Genomic DNA, 20,536 nt, shown 5'->3' on the forward strand with positions numbered 1-20,536 from the left:
GGCTAGATGCTAGATGTAGAAAGTTTTCGATCAAATTCTGTTTTTTCCTCTGTGTATATCAAGAGACTGGTTACTGATTTTCCGATTGTGATGCTTATAAAATTTCCTCATAATGTTTCGTCAGCCGCTGTCGTCCAGATGTATCATATTTTGTAATCCGTGCGTGATGGAAACCAATTTTAATGATGAATGCAATATACAGATGAGAGTTAGCAAGTCTTTTTCTTCTGCTGCTTCATCTCTTCGTTTTGTTTTTTAGTGTTTACAAACAAGGTCGTGTCGAAAAAAGATTGTTTATTTTCATTGTGTGAAAATAGATGAAACAAGAATTTTTCATTAATTGACGGAATTATCATTTTAAAAATATTTGTAGAGAACGAAGTGTGTTGGAAATAATTTGTAGGAGAAACAAAAATGAGTCGAAGAATTATTTACATAAATTGATGAACAACGTAAACAAATAATTTTACTGACTGCCCCGTGCGAAAGTCGAACGTTACGTATGTGGCAATTTCCCCCCTACGAAAATGATCGATGGCGTTCTTCGTCAATTTTTATGTGAAATTCAACTCTAGCATGTGGTAGGCAGTCAACTAGAATACATTGGATGCTGTGAAAGCAATTCATTCGACATTTTCGACAAGTGTAGAGCTTGTATATCCGAGCCCAAGACGAGTTGTAGTTGTATACCTCGCATTGGGCTCGAATACACAAATTCTACACTTGTCGAAGAGACAGTTACTGAAGTTTGTTGCTCCATCACAAATTGCTATCTCATGTAATGAATCACTTTCGCAGCATCCCATGTAAGCTACTGATACGTTTTGTGGAAAATAATTTTGTTTTTATTTTCTGAATAAAAAGAGTTCAATAGACACCAATAGTTACCAATAGACGACAATATCTACCTATATACGCCAATAGTCACCAATAACTAAGTAAGAAAGTAAGTGGGACAAGATTTGCTCGCGTAGTTTCCCCCTCGTGTTACTTACAAGTACGTTCATCCTGCCATTGTTTTTATTTTCGATAATCTTACTGCAATAAATTTCTTTCTGAAGAATTAGGTGAATAGTAAAGACTAGGTCACATATGTAACACCTGTATCGTTCGGTGAAAAGCGCATATCTAATCAATACTAAATATAGGAAGAAATTAATTGAGGTTCGATATATAGCAGTGTCATTGGCCTATTGCGTTCAATACAAGTCACACAGTTCTCTGAGATAAAACACCTTTGACGTTAACGTTGAAAGAATGTTACGAATTGGAAAACGGGCTAAAGAAATACTGCTGATATTCGGGCTGTGTATATCCATTGTGGCAACGCACACGGAACATCAAAAGTTCATTCTATCTGGAATTCAGAGAATTCTTAGGACAAATCAACCGGGAGCGATTACTTTGTTGAATGAAAATGCTTTTCCCATTCTGGCGGGAACAAACGGAGGAGTTTTGAGATCACACGTTGCAGGAGCCGAATATGGAGCAGGGAGAATAATTGCACATTCACATTCAGACTCTCTCCTACGAACAAACATGCCAATAGAATACGACAACCGTAAACTACTCAGTAACAGCATTGATTGGTTGGGAAAGAATGGAACCGGAACAATTGGAGTGTTTCCGAGTTGGCCACCACGTATAAACTTCCTAACTGAACTTGGTTATGAAACACAAGTGCTGTCAGCGGAAGACTTCAATAATCCAACATATTTGGAACAGTTCTACGTTTTAATAGCTGGAGGAAATGTTAACGCAACGAGCCTGAGAAACTATGTTCGAAACGGTGTTGGTGGACTTATGATTGCGGCAACAGCTTGGACCCACAACAATGTAAACAATATGGAATCGTTTTATGCAAATGTTGTGCTGCGAGATACTGGCCTATTCTACATCGGCTATTATCGTCCCTATGGAACAATGGACTGTAATAATCTAAGCGGTGGATGTTACAACGCTTCCACAGAATATTTGAAAGACACACACTCCGTCCACGTTTGGAATGAACTGAAGCAATTAAATTCAAATCAAACACATCTACCACGCAATCGAACCCAGCAGGTTATGCAGATACTTAGAGATCGATTGCGTTATGCACCCAATGACGATGTATTCAACAGAGATATTAATGAGGAACTGAAGAAACTTCCAACGTTTGTGCCGACAGCTACAAATCCAGTAACTACTGAAAAGGAAAAACAATTTCTTATCGTTCATCGATTTCTATGCGAATTTTTGATTTATGAGGTTGGATTAACGAGCGACATTCCACCTCATCCTTCAGTCATGTCATTTCCAGGAGATGTTGTTACTTTTGACGGGCAAGGTTTACCGCATCTGATACAAATTCCATTAGACGTCATAGAAGTGAACACAAGAGGGACTGCTTGGTACAGTACAGGATTATACGCTCGACCAGGAGATGAAATTCACATTGAAGTGTTAAATGCAACCAATGGGGAATTTGATCTGGATGTTCAAATTGGGGCACACACAGACGAGCTAGGTCATTTATCAAGTTGGAAAAGGTGTCATAAGATAGTCTTTCGAAAAAAAATCATAAATAACAGAGCGAGTTTGGCTAACCCGTTCGGCGGACCTATCTACATTCTTCTTAACAAAGACAACCACAATGGAATGCTACAACTATCAATAACCGGAGGAATTCGATCACCCACCTATTTTATGGGAAAAACACTTGTCAGACAATGGCGAAATGAGATCAGAAATAGTGCAGCTCCTTGGGGTGAATTAATCGGACCAAATTTGATAATTCTTACACAGAACCAATACCTGTCCCAGATGGATGACCCTGAAGCGGTAATCGATTTTTGGAATCGCGTCCTAGATGCCATATCCGATCTGGGAGCTCAGCCTCGTGAAAGAGTGAAATCCGAAAGATTCATGGCCGACGTTCAAATTTTGGGTGGATCGATGCATAGTGGATATCCAATTATGTACTTATTATCCGAACAAAACAAGCCTCTGGGCATTTCTGAGTTTAGAGCCAACCCATCGAGATTGTGGGGTCACTTACATGAACTGGGTAAAAACCATCAGAAAACCGATTGGACATTTTCAGGCACTGAAGAAGTTACTTGCGACTTATTCGTCTTGTACGTCATGCACAACATTCTATTGGCTCCTATGAACCAAACACACCCTCAACTCAGCGATGCTATTGCAGCTCAATCAGTGAGACAATATATCAACGATGGAAAGAGGTTCTCAGATTGGAAGTCAAGACCGTTTCTTGCACTGTTGACATACATTCAGCTACAAGAGCACTTCGGATGGTCGGCATATCAAAGAGTTTTTACCAATTACAACCAACTAACTGCAGTTGAACGACCCAAAAATGACCAAGGAAAAATTGATTTGTGGATGATAATGTTCTCGAGAGTCGTAGAAGAGAATCTGACCCCGTTCTTTACTTCGTGGGGATTTCCTATTAGTGCAGGAGCGGAATCCAACGTAAGGGACCTTCCTAACACCACTCTTCGCATCCCGGATCCGTAATGGCCCTAGAATCATTCGTTCATATAACTATTATCAGAATAAGGATTTTGAGTGTTGCACTAGCACTAGCACTAGCACTAGCGTTCATTTAAAGATAAATAGATTTTGAGTCTAAATTTCTTTTGTTAGTAATAGAGCGTCTATCGACGGTTGATCTCGGAAACTAGTCAGCCATTCTCCATGAAATTTTGATGGAACCTCAGGGTGGGCATAAAAATGAAAATGTGATACGCCATTACCCCAGGAAAAACCAGAATTTTGTTTTATTGGCCTCGAAGTGGTTTCTGAGTGTGGTTTTCGAGGGTCGGGAACGCGTTTTCGGCTGTAGCTTAGCTGTATTGAAACCTGCAGAGGCGTGCGACCCATCAAATGAAAGGTATTCGTAACACGATTCGAACAAAAAAATAATTACTCGAGCGTAGGATGAAAGGACTAATATTTTTTTGGGTTATGAGAGATGGAGAATTACTTTCTTCGGCAAAGTCTCAGAGTTTTACGAGTAGAACAGAGGGGCATATGTGAAAAATGTCGAAAGTTGGAAATGGGTGGGTCAATTGGGGTTTTGGAGATATTTCTTGAATGGTGGCAGATAGAGAATTACTTTCGTCAAATTTTCGATTTTCGTCAAATTTTCTGAATTTCGTCAGATTTTGGAATTTCGTCAAATTTTCGACTTTCGTCAAATTTTCGAATTTCGTCAAATTTCGTCAAATTTTCGAATTTCATCAAATTTTCAAATTTCGTCAAATTTTCGAATTTCGTCAAATTTTCGAATTTCGTCAAATTTTCGAATTTCGTCAAATTTTCGAATTTCGTCAAATTTTAAAATTTTGTCAAATTTTCAAATTTCGTCAAATTTTCGAATTTCGTCAAATTTCGTCAAATTTTCGAATTTCGTCAAATTTCGTCAAATTTTCGAATTTTGTCAAATTGCAGATAAATTTTCTTGCTGGTCTGTTCCTGAACATCTGCCACTTTGCGACGCAGATTTTTTTGGTAAAATTTTGGTTGTTTCCAGTCTAAATTTTTTTTTGTAAAAATTATTTGGCAGATGATGAGAAAATCTAAGCCAGCTTGTTTGAACTAATTGGGTGTAAAATTTAATTTTTGCGTAACGAAGCTGACTCTAGCGATATCATTCATTTTAGAAATTGTATTTCAAAGACTGCGTCACACTTTTCTCGAAGTGATTTTTGTTGGGATAGAGACATACAGAGTAAGTTGAAGGATTTTAATTGTTTGGGAAAAGTTAATTTGGTGTATTTTTGTATGAAAAGTGACCAATTTCAAAACGATGTATATCCGGTAATTTTAAACCTACATAGTCGAGTGATAGCTCGTTTTGCTTGTATTTGAAGAATATGATAGAATATGTTTTGTGGCGATATAGACCTAAGGATAGAAAAACAAAATATCGGCTATACATAGTGTCGCGCCTAAAAGCATTTCTTCGTTTGGTTTTTTCTTGCAGAAGGGGCTGGCGCCACGGACTCCGCTATCGCACCGTCCATGATGTATGACGTAATATATATTTTGCACTTGTCACGAAGAAGTCGAGTCTTGCCGAGACTGATAGTGACAAGTGTGTACTCTATTTTATCGCATAAGCGAAAACGAGACAACAACATAGACCTGAAGTGTAATTTTTGAATTATTCTTCTAGTTAAGTAATTTTGACATCCGAACACCGCGCGTATGTGATAAAGAAAATTTAATTCATTGTCGTTTATGGCTAAAATCACAAAGTGTGAAATCGAAATCATATTTAAAAGTGTGATACAGTCGATAACGAATTAAAAATGTGTGATTTCAGTGTATTTAGATTATCCTTCTGTCATTTCTTTTGACAGCTTTTAACGTTTTAGTACGTTTTTTTCTCCCAGCAGAAAAAACCCAGTCCCAGCAAAAAAGGAACCAAATCGAATACCGCAAATTGTATTTAAAAAACGAACATTCGGTGAAATACTTTTTTATCACACCAAATGTTTATTTTATTCAAATATGTTCATCTTTATAATAAAACAACATCAGCGATTTGCATGTAATTTAACCAAAGCCAAATCAATTGTTTATGTGTTACATTTACATTAACCATCAGGGCTTACTTTAAAGAATTTTAATTCTGAAAATTCCGAAAATTCTGAAAAATATCCGAAAAAGTTCTGAAAAATTCCGAAAAATTATTTCAAAATTTTTCGGAACTTTTTCGGAATTTTTTCAGAATTTTCGGAATTTTCAGAATTAAAATTCTCTAAAGTAAGCCCTGTTAACCATCGACAGAATTCTCAAAAGGAACCAGAAAAATTGTCATAATTCCCAGCCGTTCTACAGTTGTCATCTCATTTCTCGCTCATTTTTGTATTTTTGACCTATATCGTAAACTTTTCCCATAGTGTTCCAGCCGATACATCTCGCAATGAGAATTAGAGATGAGCGGGTTGCCCGAAATGTCGGGCTTCCCTTGCCCGAGCCCGAGCCCGCGGGCACGGGCACGGGTATTTCCTTAATAATTTGATAACGGGCGCCTAACCGATGCCCGTTAAAAGCCCGGTGTTCATGTTTTCAGAAAATTTTAGATCAAATTTAATGTTTTACTATGAGCAGGATTTAAATTTATTGTCAATCGCAATCTAAAAATCAATGTAATCAAATGATACGTGAGTATAAAGAGAAAATAAAAGTGAATATGATAATTTCTAGCATGTATTGAAATGGGTTTACGAAGATGATGGGCACGGGCGCGGGCTTATCGAAAATCTGCGGGTGCGGGCACCGGCACGGGCTCTAAAATTGAAATTTACAGGTAACGGGCGCCGCGGGCAAAAAAATTAGGTATGCCCGCTCATCTCTAATGAGAATGGACTTTTTTACCTGTCGTCTTAAGAAAGACGCACAGGGGTTTAGAGGGTCTACGGATTATCTGTGCAAGAAAAGAAATTTCGTCCATTGATCCACCGTTCACTCAGAGTCTCAGCGTCAATTTTTCACCATATTCAAGACTTCAACCGAGCTAAACAGAACAATAAAAACCACGACAGAAGGGCCATATTCTAAGTCCAAGTACAGTCAAATCCGCGTGAAAACGCAAGAGCGAATTAAACAAAAACAAGAAATCGTCCGAGTCTCGTTTATCTCTAGAGTACCTAGAGACACCGTTTCGTTCCGCTAAATTCAAAAACTTCGGAGTTCATCTTTACAATTCCAGTGAAATGTAAAGTGAAGACAAACACATTGGGGAACTCATCAGGGACGACAATGTGTGGTAGTTTTTCAATTTATATGCGTTCTTCGGTAAGGTGGATAACTGTCAATCAGAGGAAAACCCACGACTAGAAAAACACAAGGTCAGTAAACTTACCAATAGTCACCAAACGTTTACTCAACATTTTATTGAAAAACTATAAAATTATAAAATATAACAAAGAATAAGGATCTGACCTTGACCATACATCCACTCGTTCATACATCATCCGGCACCTCACTCATTTCATATCACTTTCACCTCAACGCTCACAACACGAAAACAAAAACATTCACACTAAAACAAAAGAAAAAGGAACAACGACACTAGCAGCACAATTAAACAAAAGGTCACTAAATCGCGAACAAACAAAGCGCGGAATTTTCGCAATAAATTAAGATTGGCTCACCTAGTTTGTGTATATTACGTAGGTGGAAGCACGGGGTTTCAGGGGGTTTCGAACATTTAGTTTTTTCATGTTGCAGATATTGCAGTGTCAAATCCTGTCCAAGATGTGACATATTTGCAAGGTATTGGCCTTTTTCACAAAGTATAATCAGCGTAACCTTCGTAAAAAGAATCTTGAATCTGACAAGAGCACGTGTGCCAACGCGTAAAAAACAAATGTTCAAAACCCCCTGCTGAACCGTGGCGATCCTCTTGTCAAACGGACAGTACATAAACAAATTCCATCATTTATCATGTTTATTTCCCTTGTAAGTATCGTGACCTAAATGGTAAAGTCTGAAAATGTATCGTGTATTACCCATCTTTCACATGGAATAGGGTATGTGGTGATACACATACAATGCGAAAGTCGATGAAGTGGATTGAAGTTTATATCATTTGATTATGAGTGTTGGTATTTTCTGAAGCAATACCTATTGTGTCGAGCTCCACAACCTCCTCACTATAACGTCTACCTTAAGGATAATCCGATCCATCTGCTGCACCAGTGTAATGGCAAACAAACAAACTTCGACCTCAAATACAAATTCTGCGACAAAAATCAGAATGGTCTTGATGTGTTGTTCAAATTTTATTGCATTTTTTGACTTTATAGGACTTTGTGGTCATTTGATACATAATTCACACCTACTGATGTTCAGAATAATCACGAAAACTCCCAAAAATTCATAAAAATTCCCTTAAAATAATCCATGAGCTGCACTGCCGAGATGCAGTCTTCGGTGAGCCTAACTAACAATCTCTTACTAATACACTTCGCCCCCGTCTGGCTAATTTCCAACAATCAAATAAAAAAGGGTCACATTTCAACTGTGCCATGTCATATCGAACCATTTTGCAATTTTGTTCTTGTTTTTTTGTTCACTCAGAAATTGATAAAAGAGTTCAATTGGGGTGAAATTAACACATTACAACGTCAACAGCGACAACAATTGCATTCTGGTATACTGAAGCAAAGCGAAGAGAATACAAGCATTCAGTGGGAACGATGGCTCGCATACGGTTTGTGCTATTGCAGTCGATTGTGATAAATTTGTTTTTTGTTGCACCATTTTCCACATCCACTGAGTTTTCTGGTAATGTGAAACCTGTGCCTGAGTCAAACAAAATTGCATGTTCAATTCACGCCGTGAGTGCGCTTCAGAATTTGAATTTTAAGTGAACGAGTGGCCGAAAAATGAACGAAAAAATGTATTTCAATCAGAGAAATGATAACAGACGGCGCAGCGTCAACGCTTTCAATGGGACGATTTAAAGCTGCGTTAGAAGGACCTTTTCACGTTCTTTTTCAATTGTCAGCACTTACGGCGTGAATTGCGATAATTTGTCCTATCGACACTTGAGTGTAATGACATATGAATCTGACGAAGCCAAACTTATTTTGGGTACTAGACAATTTAGGCTCATCACATCGCCATGAAACATCCGAGAATGATGAACAGGGGAACAATATCGAGATCAACAATAAAACCACCAACACACAAACCTCGACACAAACAACACCAACGAAAACGTTTGAGTCCATATATTACAATAGCGAAGTAATGGTCAACAAAACGTTATCGGATGAGTACTGGTCAGATGGCAAAAATTTCACAGTCAGCCAATTACTTTCAACATCAGTCCGCAAATCTATCGTGAGTTTATTTTATGGCCTCCCCCCTGCGAAAGTTGACCATTAAATTCCAGTTTGCAAACATTCTCACTCATGAATCTTTGAGCATCTTGATTCGGTAACTGTTTTTCGACAAGTGTAGTTGTTTACTTCGCCGTCGACTCGGATATACAAACTCAATCGAAAATTGTGTGATATAAACAGAGTCAACGTATATGTTTCATGTGATTAGATTAGATTATGTTTATTCCCGTTACTCGTTAGAGGCAGTGCCGAACTGGCTCAAAACAGCCCTTCGGGCGTTGTATGAAGAAATTTTTCAAAAGGCCTTTCGTTGCCTTTTATCCATACACAAATCAAAAGGCCCTTCGTGAATCGCCCGAACGCCCATAGGGCCAGTACGGCACTGGTTAGAGGAACAGATCAGAAAGAAAACATTTGTGGCCATGTACATCTCGATCGTTGTCAGAAAAAATTACATCTACAAAAGAGTGACGCGTATGCCTTAGTTGCAGCGATGGGAAGGGGATTTGTTTGGTTTGTATAGAAGATAAGAATTAATTTTGGAAAATTGAAAGATCACTTGACTGCAGCATAAGTTGTGTGTTAAATTTCGTATTTAACACCTTGTAGACATTACGTTAAAAATGACCTTCGTATGACCCTGTTAAGTCTACTATTTGGATCGGTGTATATCAAATTAACGTTACTACGAGGGGGAACCTATGCGAGCAAATACTTGGACATGTGCTATTTGATATTGGTACCATACCAATAGAAGCCAATACACACAAATGACGCAAATAGACGGCAATAGAAACCAATAGATGCCAATAGAGACGCTGATAGTCACCAACACAGACTTGTTTATCGACATGCATTGACGTACTATTTCCTTACATTGGTAGCTATTTGACAGGGGAAAACAACAATGAACAATCTTGTCCCACCGTTCGACCATTATTCGTACATTATTTTGCCATTATTCGCTTGCATTTACCTCTATTCGCACACATCTACCACGAAATCGAACCCAGCAAGTTATGCAGATACTTAGAGATCGATTGCGTTATGCACCCAATGACGATGTATTCAACAGAGATATTAATGAGGAACTGAAGAAACTTCCAACGTTTGTGCCGACAGCTACAAATCCAGTAACTACTGAAAAGGAAAAACAATTTCTTGTCGTTCATCGATTTCTATGCGAATTTCTGATTAACGAGGTTGGATTAACGAGCGACATTCCACCTCATCCTTCAGCCGTGTCATTTCCAGGAGATGTTGTTACCTCTGACGGGGAACGCTTATCGCATCTGATACAAATTCCATTAGACGTCATAGAAGTGAACACAAGAGGGACTGCTTGGTACAGTACAGGATTATACGCTCGACCAGGAGATGAAATTCACATTGAAGTGTTAAATGCAACCAATTGGGAATTTGATCTGGATGTTCAAATTGGGGCACACACCGACAATCTGGAACATTTATCAAGTTGGAGAAGGTGTCCCAACATAGTCTTTCGAAACAAAATCTTAAATAACAGAGCGAGTTTGGCTAACCCGTTCGGCGGACCTATCTACATTCTTCTTAACAACAACAACAATGGAATGCTACAACTATCAATAACCGGAGGAATTCGATCACCCACCTATTTTATGGGAAAAACACTTGTCAGCCAATGGCAAAATGAGATCAGAAATAGTACAGCTCCGTGGGGTGAGTTAATCGGACAAAATTTGATAATTCTTACACAGAACCACCACCTGTCCCAGATTGACGACCCTGAAGCGATAATTGATTTTTGGAATCGCGTCCTAGATGCTATATCCGATCTGGGAGCTCTGCCTCGTGAAAGAGTGAAATCCGAAAGATTCGTGGCCGACGTTCAAATCTCGAGTGGATTGATGCATAGCGGATATCCAATTATGTACTTATTATCCGACCAAAACAAGCCTCTGCGCATTTCTGAGTTTAGAACACCCCTATCGAGATTGTGGGATCACTTACGTGAACTGGGCAGAAACCATCAGAAAACCGATTGGACATTCTCAGGCACTGAAGACGTTACTTGCAACTTATTCGTCTTGTACGTCATGCACAACATTCTATTGGCTCCTACGAACCAAACACACTTTAATCTCAGCGATCCTATTGCAGCTCAATCAGTGAGACAATATATCAACGATGGAAAGCAGTTCTCAGATTGGAAGTCGAGACCGTTTCTTGCACTGTTGACGTACATTCAGCTACAGGAGCATTTCGGATGGTCGGCATATCAAAGAGTTTTTAGCAATTACAACCAACTAACTGAAGGTGAACGACCCAAAAATGACCAAGAAAAAATGGATTTGTGGATGATAATGTTCTCGAGAGTCGTAGAAAAGAATCTGACCCCGTTCTTTACTTCGTGGGGATTTCCAATTAGTCCAGGAGCGGAATCCAAAGTAGAGGACCTTCCTAGCACCACTCTTCGCATCAGGGATCCGTAATTCGTTCGTATAACTGCTATTAGCACAGGAGTTTCGAGTGTTTCACTAGAAGCTGTCGGTTCAAGTAAAAATAAATAGATTTTGAGTCCAAAGTTATTTTGTTAGTAGACTATTATGATCTGAGCGGGGAGAGTAGTTAAACCATCGTCCTCTGGGTTTCGCTACTTTTACTACTTTTACTTATACTCCTAAACTAGAGCTTCTTATGGTAACCGATATAACAGGAAGGATCTTCTTGTATTTTCTACTTCTATGTATGATGTACATAGGACTAGTCGTAAGCTTGTATAAGGCGGAGTAGGACAAGCTTACGACGTGTCCTAAAAATTTTGTTTTCATCACGAGTTACGAACTATGGCTTTTGTGTCTTAAGGATCATAATGAGACGAAACCACAACAACATAAACATAGATATCACTCTACACCAATTTCATCAACTATCATGCACACTCGATTGCGTCCGAAAATTATATACGAAACTCCATTGTCGGCCGGAGAGAGCGTCAGTGAAAGTTACTTTCACGATCGGAAATACGTCTCTCTGAGAAGTACTGAAAAATTGACTGACGAAAAACGTCGAATTATGATCGTAATGTATAGTTTCCACTTAAAAAGAGCACTCCGTTTAGTCTCCGTTTACATGACAGTTGTAAAATAGAACAAAAGAACTGTCACGCAAACGGAGTGGAAATTGAATTTATTTCAATTTTTTACTCCGTTTACGTGACAGTTCCTTTGTTATATTTAACAACTGTCATGTAAACGGAGGCTAAACGGAGTGCTCTTTTTAAGTGGAAACTATACTTAAGGCACAAAAAATCTAATTGTTTTTGATAAATTCACACCCATTGTTCAGAATAATCACAGGAATTCCCAAAAATTCCTAAAGGGCAATGGACCCTTTGCAAATTTGTAGCCTACATTTAGGCTGAAGAATAATCGTTTTTTGATGATATTTCTCTGAACCAAAACGTTTTTTTTTAAGTAAAACCATTAAAGTAAGCAATAATGTGCTACTTTCGAACAATTGGTTTATGAAACATAACTTAACCCACTTGAAGTAACCTCTGCAGATTGTGCAAATTAATGTAATCTGCACAGATTTCACCAAGTTTCATAAATTGTTCCTATGAAAGTAGCCCACTTTTGCTTGGTTTAATAGTTTAACTTTTTCAAAAAAATATTTAAATTGACAGAAATCATCAAAAAACGAAAAAATGTCCGCCCAAATGTAGGCTACAAATTTGCAAAGAGTTCATCGCTCTAAAAATAGGTCCATGAGCTGCACTGCCGAGATGCAGTCTTCGGTGACCCTAACTAACAATCGCTTACTGATACACTTCGCCCTCGTCTGACTAATTTCCAATAATCAAATAAAAAAGGTCACATTACAACTGTGCCATGTCATATTGAACCATTTTGCAATTTTGTTCTTGTTTTTTTGTTCACTCAGAAATTGATAAAAGAGTTCAATTGGGGTGAAATTAACACATTACAACGTAAACAGCGACAACAATTGCATTCTGGTATACTGAAGCAAAGCGAAGAGAATACAAGTATTCAGTGGGAACGATGGCTCGCATACGGTTTGTGCTATTGCAGTCGATTGTGATAAATTTGTTTTTTGTTGCACCATTTTCCACATCCACTGAGTTTTCTGGTAATGTGAAACCTGTGCCTGAGTCAAACAAAATTGCATGTTCAATTCACGCCGTGAGTGCGCTTCAGAATTTGAAGTGAACGATTGACCGAAAAATGAACGAAAAAATATATTTCAATCAGAGAAATGATAACAGACGGCGCAGCGCTGACTGTTACCAATTCTATGATTTCAACGCTTTCATTGGGACGATTTAAAGCTGCGTTAGAAGAACCTTTTCACGTTCTTTTTTCAATTGTCAGCATTTACGGCGTGAATTGCGATATTTTGTCCTATCGACGCTTGAGTGTAGTGACGATGATGTATGAATCTGACGAAGCCAAACTAATAAATATTTTTGGGTACTAGACAATTTAGGCTCATCACATCGCCATGAAACATCCGAGAATGATGAACAGGGGAACAATATCGAGATCAACAATAAAACCACCAACACACAAACCTCGACACAAACAACACCAACGAAAACGTTTGAGTCCATATATTACAATAGCGAAATAATGGTCAACAAAACGTTGTCGGATGAGTACTGGTTAGATGGCAAAAATTTCACAGTCAGCCAATTACTTTCAACATCAGTCCGCAAAGCTATCGTGAGTTTATTTTATGGCCTCCCCCCTGCGAAAGTTGACCATTAAATGCCATCAGTTTGCACCCTGCGAAACATTCGTTTTACATGTATTTCTTTGTGATAATCAACTTTCGGAAGGGGGAACGCAATAAAACGGAATACATTAGATTTTGAAACAACTTTGAGATCCTCGTAAACTCGCTTATGAGTCTTTGAGCATCTTGCTTCAGTAACTGTTTTTCGACAAGTGTAGTTGTTTACTTCGCCGTCGGCTCGGATATACAAACTCTACCGTTGTCGAAAAGACAGTTGACAGCTTTCGAAGTATGTGGCATCTAAAATAACGACAAACTTTCACAGGAGGTACCGCTGACATTTGCCTTTCCATATTATGGGGATCCCTTACATTACATAATAATTAATTCTGGGGGTTTCCTGTTTACCGGAGGTAGAGATCGCGCATTTTTAACAAGAATGCAGTACATTGCACCATTAATGATGAACTTCAACGCCAGTTTATCAAATGTCACAACCGTGAAGTATTCTGACAATGGTCAGTTTGAATCGCTCCACTCATGTTCAGAATAATCTTTTATGCTCGTTGTGTAGGGACTGCATTTACGGTCGTATGGGAAAAGATTCCGCTGCAGGAGAAAGCGAATAAAACATTGCGACTTTTCACATTTGGTGTGACTATTCACGAATCAGGCCATATAACATTTGCATACCGTGTCATACCAGTGCCATTAAATGAGAACTTAAGTAGTGTACTCAAAGTGGGTCTATCTGACGGTTATTCCTTCTATAAAAAAATGAAACCTTTAAGTAAGTATTTATTAGTTACATCACAATTTACACCGCGCAGAAGTGACAGTCCGAAAAAGAAATGTCTACTTTCCCCCTGTCAAAATAATAGGGAATAAAATGTCTATTTTCTCGCCCGGACTTTCATCAAACAAAACGTCAAAATGACATCATTTTCTCACGGTCTTTCTCAATGGAGAAAGTGAAATTAATCACACCGGACATAATGAAAAAAGGTTTATCTTAAGTTCTCCTCTTGCCATGACAAAATTGCGATGTGAGGAGAAAATAGACGTTTGACTTGAACTGTCACTTTGTTTTAGATATTTCTTTCTTACGCGCTGACGAATATGATGTCGTTAAGTTTGATTGGGAATACATTCAAAACGAAACGCTGATCTATAATTCGCCGCGACCAACTTGTTTACAACACACAAATTGCGAAGCATGCGTTCAACCAACCGAAAATATGTCACACGTAAATGAAAAGAGAAATGCAGTTCGTCTGAACAAATTCAAATAATATCATTACTTCCATTAGTGGCTTAAATGCTCATGGTGTCAAGCAGCGAAGTGTTGCTCTAGCAGATCTGATCGCAACAAAAAAAAATGGGATAACAATACTTGTCTAGGTGGCATTTCAGACGCAGAGTCCTGTCCAGCCCATAATGTAAGTGGCTTCAACGAGCATACAGACATACTTTAAAAATAAATGCTGGAAGCAGAAAACTATTACATGCATGGAACAAGATTTTTTGTACTTTGACATTGAAATTGGCAAAAATAAAAAATTTAGCCTGGCGAACGATATTCACTTTTAAATTTTTGGCGGACTTATGGAGTGAATTATAGTTATTCACTTATCGATTGAGGAGGCCGAAAGAGTTACGACAAAAGGTGAAAAATGTAAGCCCAAGGGCCGAAAGTGACAGAAAAAATGTAGGCCAATGTAATCCGGTGGGCTTACATATCTCACACTTTCGGCCCGTGGGTTTACATTTTTTTCTTTCGTCCCGCAGTAGGAAGCATGATTTTCATGTGTCGGGGCCGAAAATGATGGAGTTTTGAGATTTTTCTCTGCTTTTCGACCCCTTCCTTACATGAAATTTTTTTTTGAGTATCTGTTTTGGACGATTGTTTTTAGGCAATTTCGCGAGTTGTAGCCCGAACGAAGTGAGACCAAAACAGATATACAAATAACTATTTAAACTATGTGGCGACCTTGAGGCATTCACAAATTTCAAAAGTCTTACCACAATCTCAACTAAGATTTGTGAAATATTTAAGGAATTTTCTGGGCTACTTTCGCCTAAGGTTAGTTCCAAGGAATCCTCTATGAAAAATAGGAAAAACATCTCCATGTGAATTTTTATGGATGGCTACTGACGATGCGACCTGATTTATCACTTTAACAACATCTTCAATCCTAAATTTCATATATAGTCTCTTAATTTCGAGACAGTCCCCCTCTACCCGTTAAGGTCTCCAATATAATTATTGACGAGTAGCCAAAAAAAGTCGAGGAAAAATACCTTTTTTGACAAACCGATTTCAATTTAATTGGACATTGCATGCTAATCTGAAACAAGAAGACAGGTCAGATATTCGAAATTTTATGCAAAAAATAATCAACCGAAGAAAGTGTCTTGGAACTAAGTCAACACGAAAAATTGATGTGACCGACGATTGTACATCATTAATCACATAAATGATCGGCTGTGTACTTTAGTCAAAATCGTGTATGGCAGTGGCATGTTCGCTGCCGATTTTTTTTCCTTCTTTTTTTTATTTATAACATGATCGAAGAACACACACATATAATGTGCATGGGTGTGAAATCAAATTTAAAATTCCATAAAATTTTCATCAGCGAAAAATGCTTATTTCTGTCACCACATTATAAATTTAATAAAACTTTTAAGAAAGTACTAAATATGAGGATAACATAACATAACGATCCCACGTCGTATAATGAAAATATTTTTTTGTGGAAAAAGAATTTTCATTTTTCACTTTCATGTCTCGTACGAAGAGGGCTATTTGAGTGGAGGATACCGTTTGTAACACTGCAGTAAGAAGAATTTATTTATTTATTTTTTGTCTAAGGGTCATCCATTATTCCGAACCTCAAAGATGAGATGAGCGGACGAACAAAAAGAAAAAAAAAATTGGGAGGGCACTCAAAGGATTCAGAGATTTTTATAAAAATGTGTTTCCTCATGTACATCCCTACACTACCATCGAAAGGAGAAAAGGTCTCAACACAAAATTTAATTTTGGCGAACTTCTTGACGATATGGCATTTTGTTGACGTTTTTAGACCCGTACGAAGTACTGGAGTCTTATAGGTTTACGCATACGTTTGTAACACGTCGAATTGGACTCCCTGAGTAAGGGGAAACCTATTGTGGTTGTCTAGAGATGCCAAATCCGCGAAAAAAAAATGTCCGTCTGTCTGTCCGTCTATCCGTCTGTCTGTCTGCACGATAACTTGAGTAAAACGCATCCTATTTTGAAAATTCTTTTTTTTTCCCGTTTGGTAATGTCAAAAGACAGGCTAAGTTCGAAGATGAGTGATTTTGGATCGACCCCTCCCGAGCTGTGGCCCAATTAGTGCTTTACGGTTTTTCGAAGATATCTCCGGACATTTAAACGTTAAACTTGTAAGTGATACGTCAAATAAAAGATATTTACAATACCGATCGACAAAAAAAAAGTTTATGGAAATCGGATGACCGACTCGTGAGTTAGACCCCTTGGTGTGGAACAGGCACAGGGCGGCAAGCAGTTTTTGCTTGTAGGTCGGCCACATTTGAACATATTTCGTCTGTTTTAGCTTTATTAGATAGGTATTGACCGTACCAATCAGGGAAAAAAAATTTATGAAATTATGTTCTCCGGAGCGTGAGCTAGGTCTCTTGGAGTGAGCTCTTATCTGGCTACTCGGAAGTACAGTGAACGTGGTGTATTTTGACAATATCTCGAGTAAATTTTGACCGAATTTCATGAATTTTTTTTTGTTTGAAAGGTACTAACGAATGTAAAGCGTCGGTACTATCTCCTAACAAAATGGCTGCCGGCGGCCATATTGGATTTTAGTAAAAGTGATATAAAGTGGGAAAAATGATACTTAGAGAGTTTCTGTTAACATGGAAATAATGTGTTAAGTGTGAGGGGTTTCAGGGATTCCATATATAGACATCTATATATACCTATATACAGCTATATTGAGCTATATACAGGCATATAGAGCTATATAATAGCATATTCCTCTGTGAAATGTTTATTTACAGTGAAATATAGGTAAATATAGCGGTATATAGCTGTTTAAATAGGAATTTATGAAATTTGACTTCGTACGGGGCTGTCTATATTGCCTCCGGCAATTTAATTGTATATGATAACAAGGCAAAGAGTGGATAATGTAAGTGATTTAAAAGAAAGAATAGTTTTTCAGCAGAGAAGAAAATGAAGTAAGAGAAATGAAGAGTTTCACATTAAAGGCTTTTGATACGAATAGGTGTTTCGTACGGGTCGGCGTTAGCTATGTTTTCTAATGACAATTCGGAGGCGAAAATTTCTACTTTGTAGCCTTTTCCGTGGGAAGAAAATAAAGATTTTCTAACCCCGATTGTCACTTAGGTTTTCGTTTCATTGAGAACAATGGTTTCAATTTCAATTTTTTATACTTTTTTCCCTATAGGTCAACACAACGTTATGCAGAACAAAGGCTTCTGAAGTTTCAACTGGAGGTTAGAAAATTACACAAAATGTCATGAGATGATGATAGTTTATTAACGCTTTGTCTGTTGACAGTTCAGATGAGAAAATGTATATTTTCTCTACTCTTGCTTTGACAGTGGAGAAAATATCCATTTTCTTCCCCGAACTGTCAATTTCGTTTTTGTTTTGAAGAATTGGATAACAAATTGATGTTTTCGTTTTGTGGAGAAAAACGGTTATTCACACCGCGAAAACATGTTTAACGTTGTGCTCATAAATCATCCATAAATGCAGTCCCTTAAAGATTAGCGGGCACGAAACGAAAAAAAAAGTCTCGGGAGACCACCAAAAGTTTCAGACACTTTTTTAAAAAGAGTTTTTTTTTGCCCATTTATCTCTGTAGTTTCCTCGAAAAGAAGAAAGAACTCCACACAAACTGTAGATTTTTTGTATGAAACAAATCTGGACGATGATCTCATGTGCACGTCGACATCGAACTTTGAATATTTTCGCTTAAGATAAAAGACAGGTGGCTCCACAGAAACGGCACAAAACATTTCAATTTTAGAACGATAAAACGGATCAATAAATCATGAGTTGGAACCCTTGCTGGGAAAGAACGAAAGTTATGGAGCTTGTCCTAACAATGACAGCGGTGCCAATATTTTATTCTCATTTTTCACATATGAATCGAGTAAATTTCGAATGGACTTTTTCGATAATTTTAAAGCGAAATAAACGGAAATATTTACCTTGATGCGTTAAAATGTAGTATTGAGATAAGAAGTTTATTTGTGGTATATTACTGCATCCATTCACTTCGCGCGCTGGTATATCCTGTTCGTTGCAATAAACTACAGTCTTATGAGGTCGATCAAACTCAGATACTGTGATGCTGCGATACAAGTTTTTATAAAAATCACTATATTCCTCCCAAGTGGCTTCCTTATTTTCGTCACCCTCTCTGCCGGTCCACATTTTTTTAATTGAAAAATTTTATATTTTTTCGATTTTTTCAAATTTTTAAATGTTTAACGAGACGTACGGCAAAATACGAAAAAGAGTCCAAAAAAAGAGACACTGAAAATTTTAGCACATTCACTAGAATTTTTTTAATTGAGGAAGTAACAAGGGGGAAGTGGGATGATAAAGGGGAAAAGTTTTTTTTTTGTGTGGAGGATAAACGGAAGAAAACGAAGTAATCCAAAATTATGATCGAATCCTTTGCACGAGTAATCTCGAATTGTTTTGTGGCGAAAGCTACTTGCTTCGTAATTGCTTCCAGATTTTAATTTTGATTTTTGGCGCTTTTTTAAGTTCGCTACGACTTTCCGTTCAGCTTACTTTTTTCGATGGAAAAGAACAGTTTCAGAATAAAAAGCTTGGAAAACACGGTCGAATCTAAGTGCCGTTTTTTTTATTCATGTCGTTTAAGCTCGCTTAGGGATGGGAGACCTTTTATATTATCGATAATATCAATCAAAACAATTTATCGATAATTGATATATCAAATCGTTATCGATAATTTGATAATTATCGATAATTATCGAATTATCGATAATTTGATAATTATCGAAATATCGATAATTATCAAAATATCGATAATTATCAAAATATCGATAATTATCAAAATATCGATATTTCAATAATTATCAAATTTTGATATTTCCGAAAATAATTGATAATCATAAAGTTATGTTACTGTGAAGAAATTGAAAACTGTTCTAAGCAACTTTTCGAGATCTCTGTCTAATTTATCATCATCCTAATGGAAAGATAGAAGAGTTACAGCTGAAAACTGCATGCATTTGTATTGGTTTATCTAAATATTCATATTCATAGTAGCTATCAAAATATCGATTTTTCGATAATTATCAAAATATCGATATTTTGATTATTATCGAGATATCGATATTTTGATAATTATCGAAATATCAATTATTATCGATTATCGATATTATTTTTGATAATTTTCGATAGAAAAATTTATCGATAATCGATTATCGATAATCGATAATTATCGATTATCAATATCAATATCGCCCATCCCTAAAGCTCGCTGACAATTCAAAAACAAACGTGAGAAAGTCCTTTTAACGCATCGTTAAATCGTCTCATTTTCATATCAGGAAACGTTAAAATTTATTTTTTTCGTTCATTGTTCGTTCACTTAAAATTCAAATTCTAAAGCGAGAATTGAATTCATCGAAAATAATGCTCGAAACCGGACGGATTTGATCTGAACATTAAATTAAAAAAAAAAATCTTAGGTCAGGCTCAGGCTCTTTTTTTAGCAAAACTTCAGCAGCCAATCTTTAAGAAATCTGGAGAGATACCCTGACCTAATGTTAAATTGATAAATTTCCAGTCTTTCAGGTCTTCAGGTAAAACGGGTTCGGAAAAAGCTGAATTAAAACTGATCGATCTGAACTTGATC

At 37.3% G+C, this 20,536-nt stretch overlaps 3 protein-coding genes across 7 annotated transcripts in view; 2 read left to right on the plus strand and 1 right to left on the minus strand.

Annotated features, from left to right (window-relative positions):
• Positions 1-20,536, minus strand: part of LOC119083420 (filamin-A-like) — a 55,457-nt gene that overhangs the window by 34,398 nt on the left and 523 nt on the right. For 3 of the 4 annotated variants that reach the window (XM_037193141.1, XM_037193140.1, XM_037193142.1), the window contains exon 2: positions 18,852-19,179. In XM_037193141.1, coding sequence (XP_037049036.1) covers positions 18,852-19,077 — 226 coding nt within the window. In that variant the 5' untranslated portion in view covers positions 19,078-19,179. The remainder of the gene's footprint in view (positions 1-18,851; positions 19,180-20,536) is intronic. The other variant, XM_037193143.1, reaches the window with a different exon arrangement.
• Positions 1,208-11,970, plus strand: LOC119083421 (TRPM8 channel-associated factor 2-like). 2 transcript variants are annotated; one of them, XM_037193144.1, is made up of 2 exons: positions 1,208-2,057; positions 9,880-11,970. In XM_037193144.1, exons 1-2 carry the CDS (start codon positions 1,258-1,260, stop codon positions 11,339-11,341), a joined length of 2,262 nt encoding a protein of 753 aa, XP_037049039.1. In that variant the 5' UTR covers positions 1,208-1,257; the 3' UTR covers positions 11,342-11,970. The 2 variants fall into 2 exon arrangements, with proteins under 2 accessions (XP_037049039.1, XP_037049040.1); XM_037193145.1 differs by having other exon boundaries at positions 1,208-2,050; positions 9,873-11,970.
• LOC119083423 (plexin domain-containing protein 1-like) lies at positions 8,138-15,180 on the plus strand. Its single transcript, XM_037193147.1, has 8 exons — positions 8,138-8,307; positions 8,624-8,868; positions 12,795-13,001; positions 13,350-13,594; positions 13,933-14,125; positions 14,182-14,397; positions 14,700-14,854; positions 14,918-15,180. The coding sequence occupies exons 3-8, from the start codon at positions 12,914-12,916 to the stop codon at positions 15,080-15,082; spliced, it is 1,062 nt and encodes a 353-aa protein (XP_037049042.1). The 5' UTR covers positions 8,138-8,307; positions 8,624-8,868; positions 12,795-12,913; the 3' UTR covers positions 15,083-15,180.

The sequence above is a fragment of the Bradysia coprophila genome, unplaced genomic scaffold, assembly GCF_014529535.1.
Source record: "Bradysia coprophila strain Holo2 unplaced genomic scaffold, BU_Bcop_v1 contig_634, whole genome shotgun sequence".
Classification (NCBI taxonomy): Eukaryota; Metazoa; Arthropoda; class Insecta; order Diptera; family Sciaridae; genus Bradysia; species Bradysia coprophila.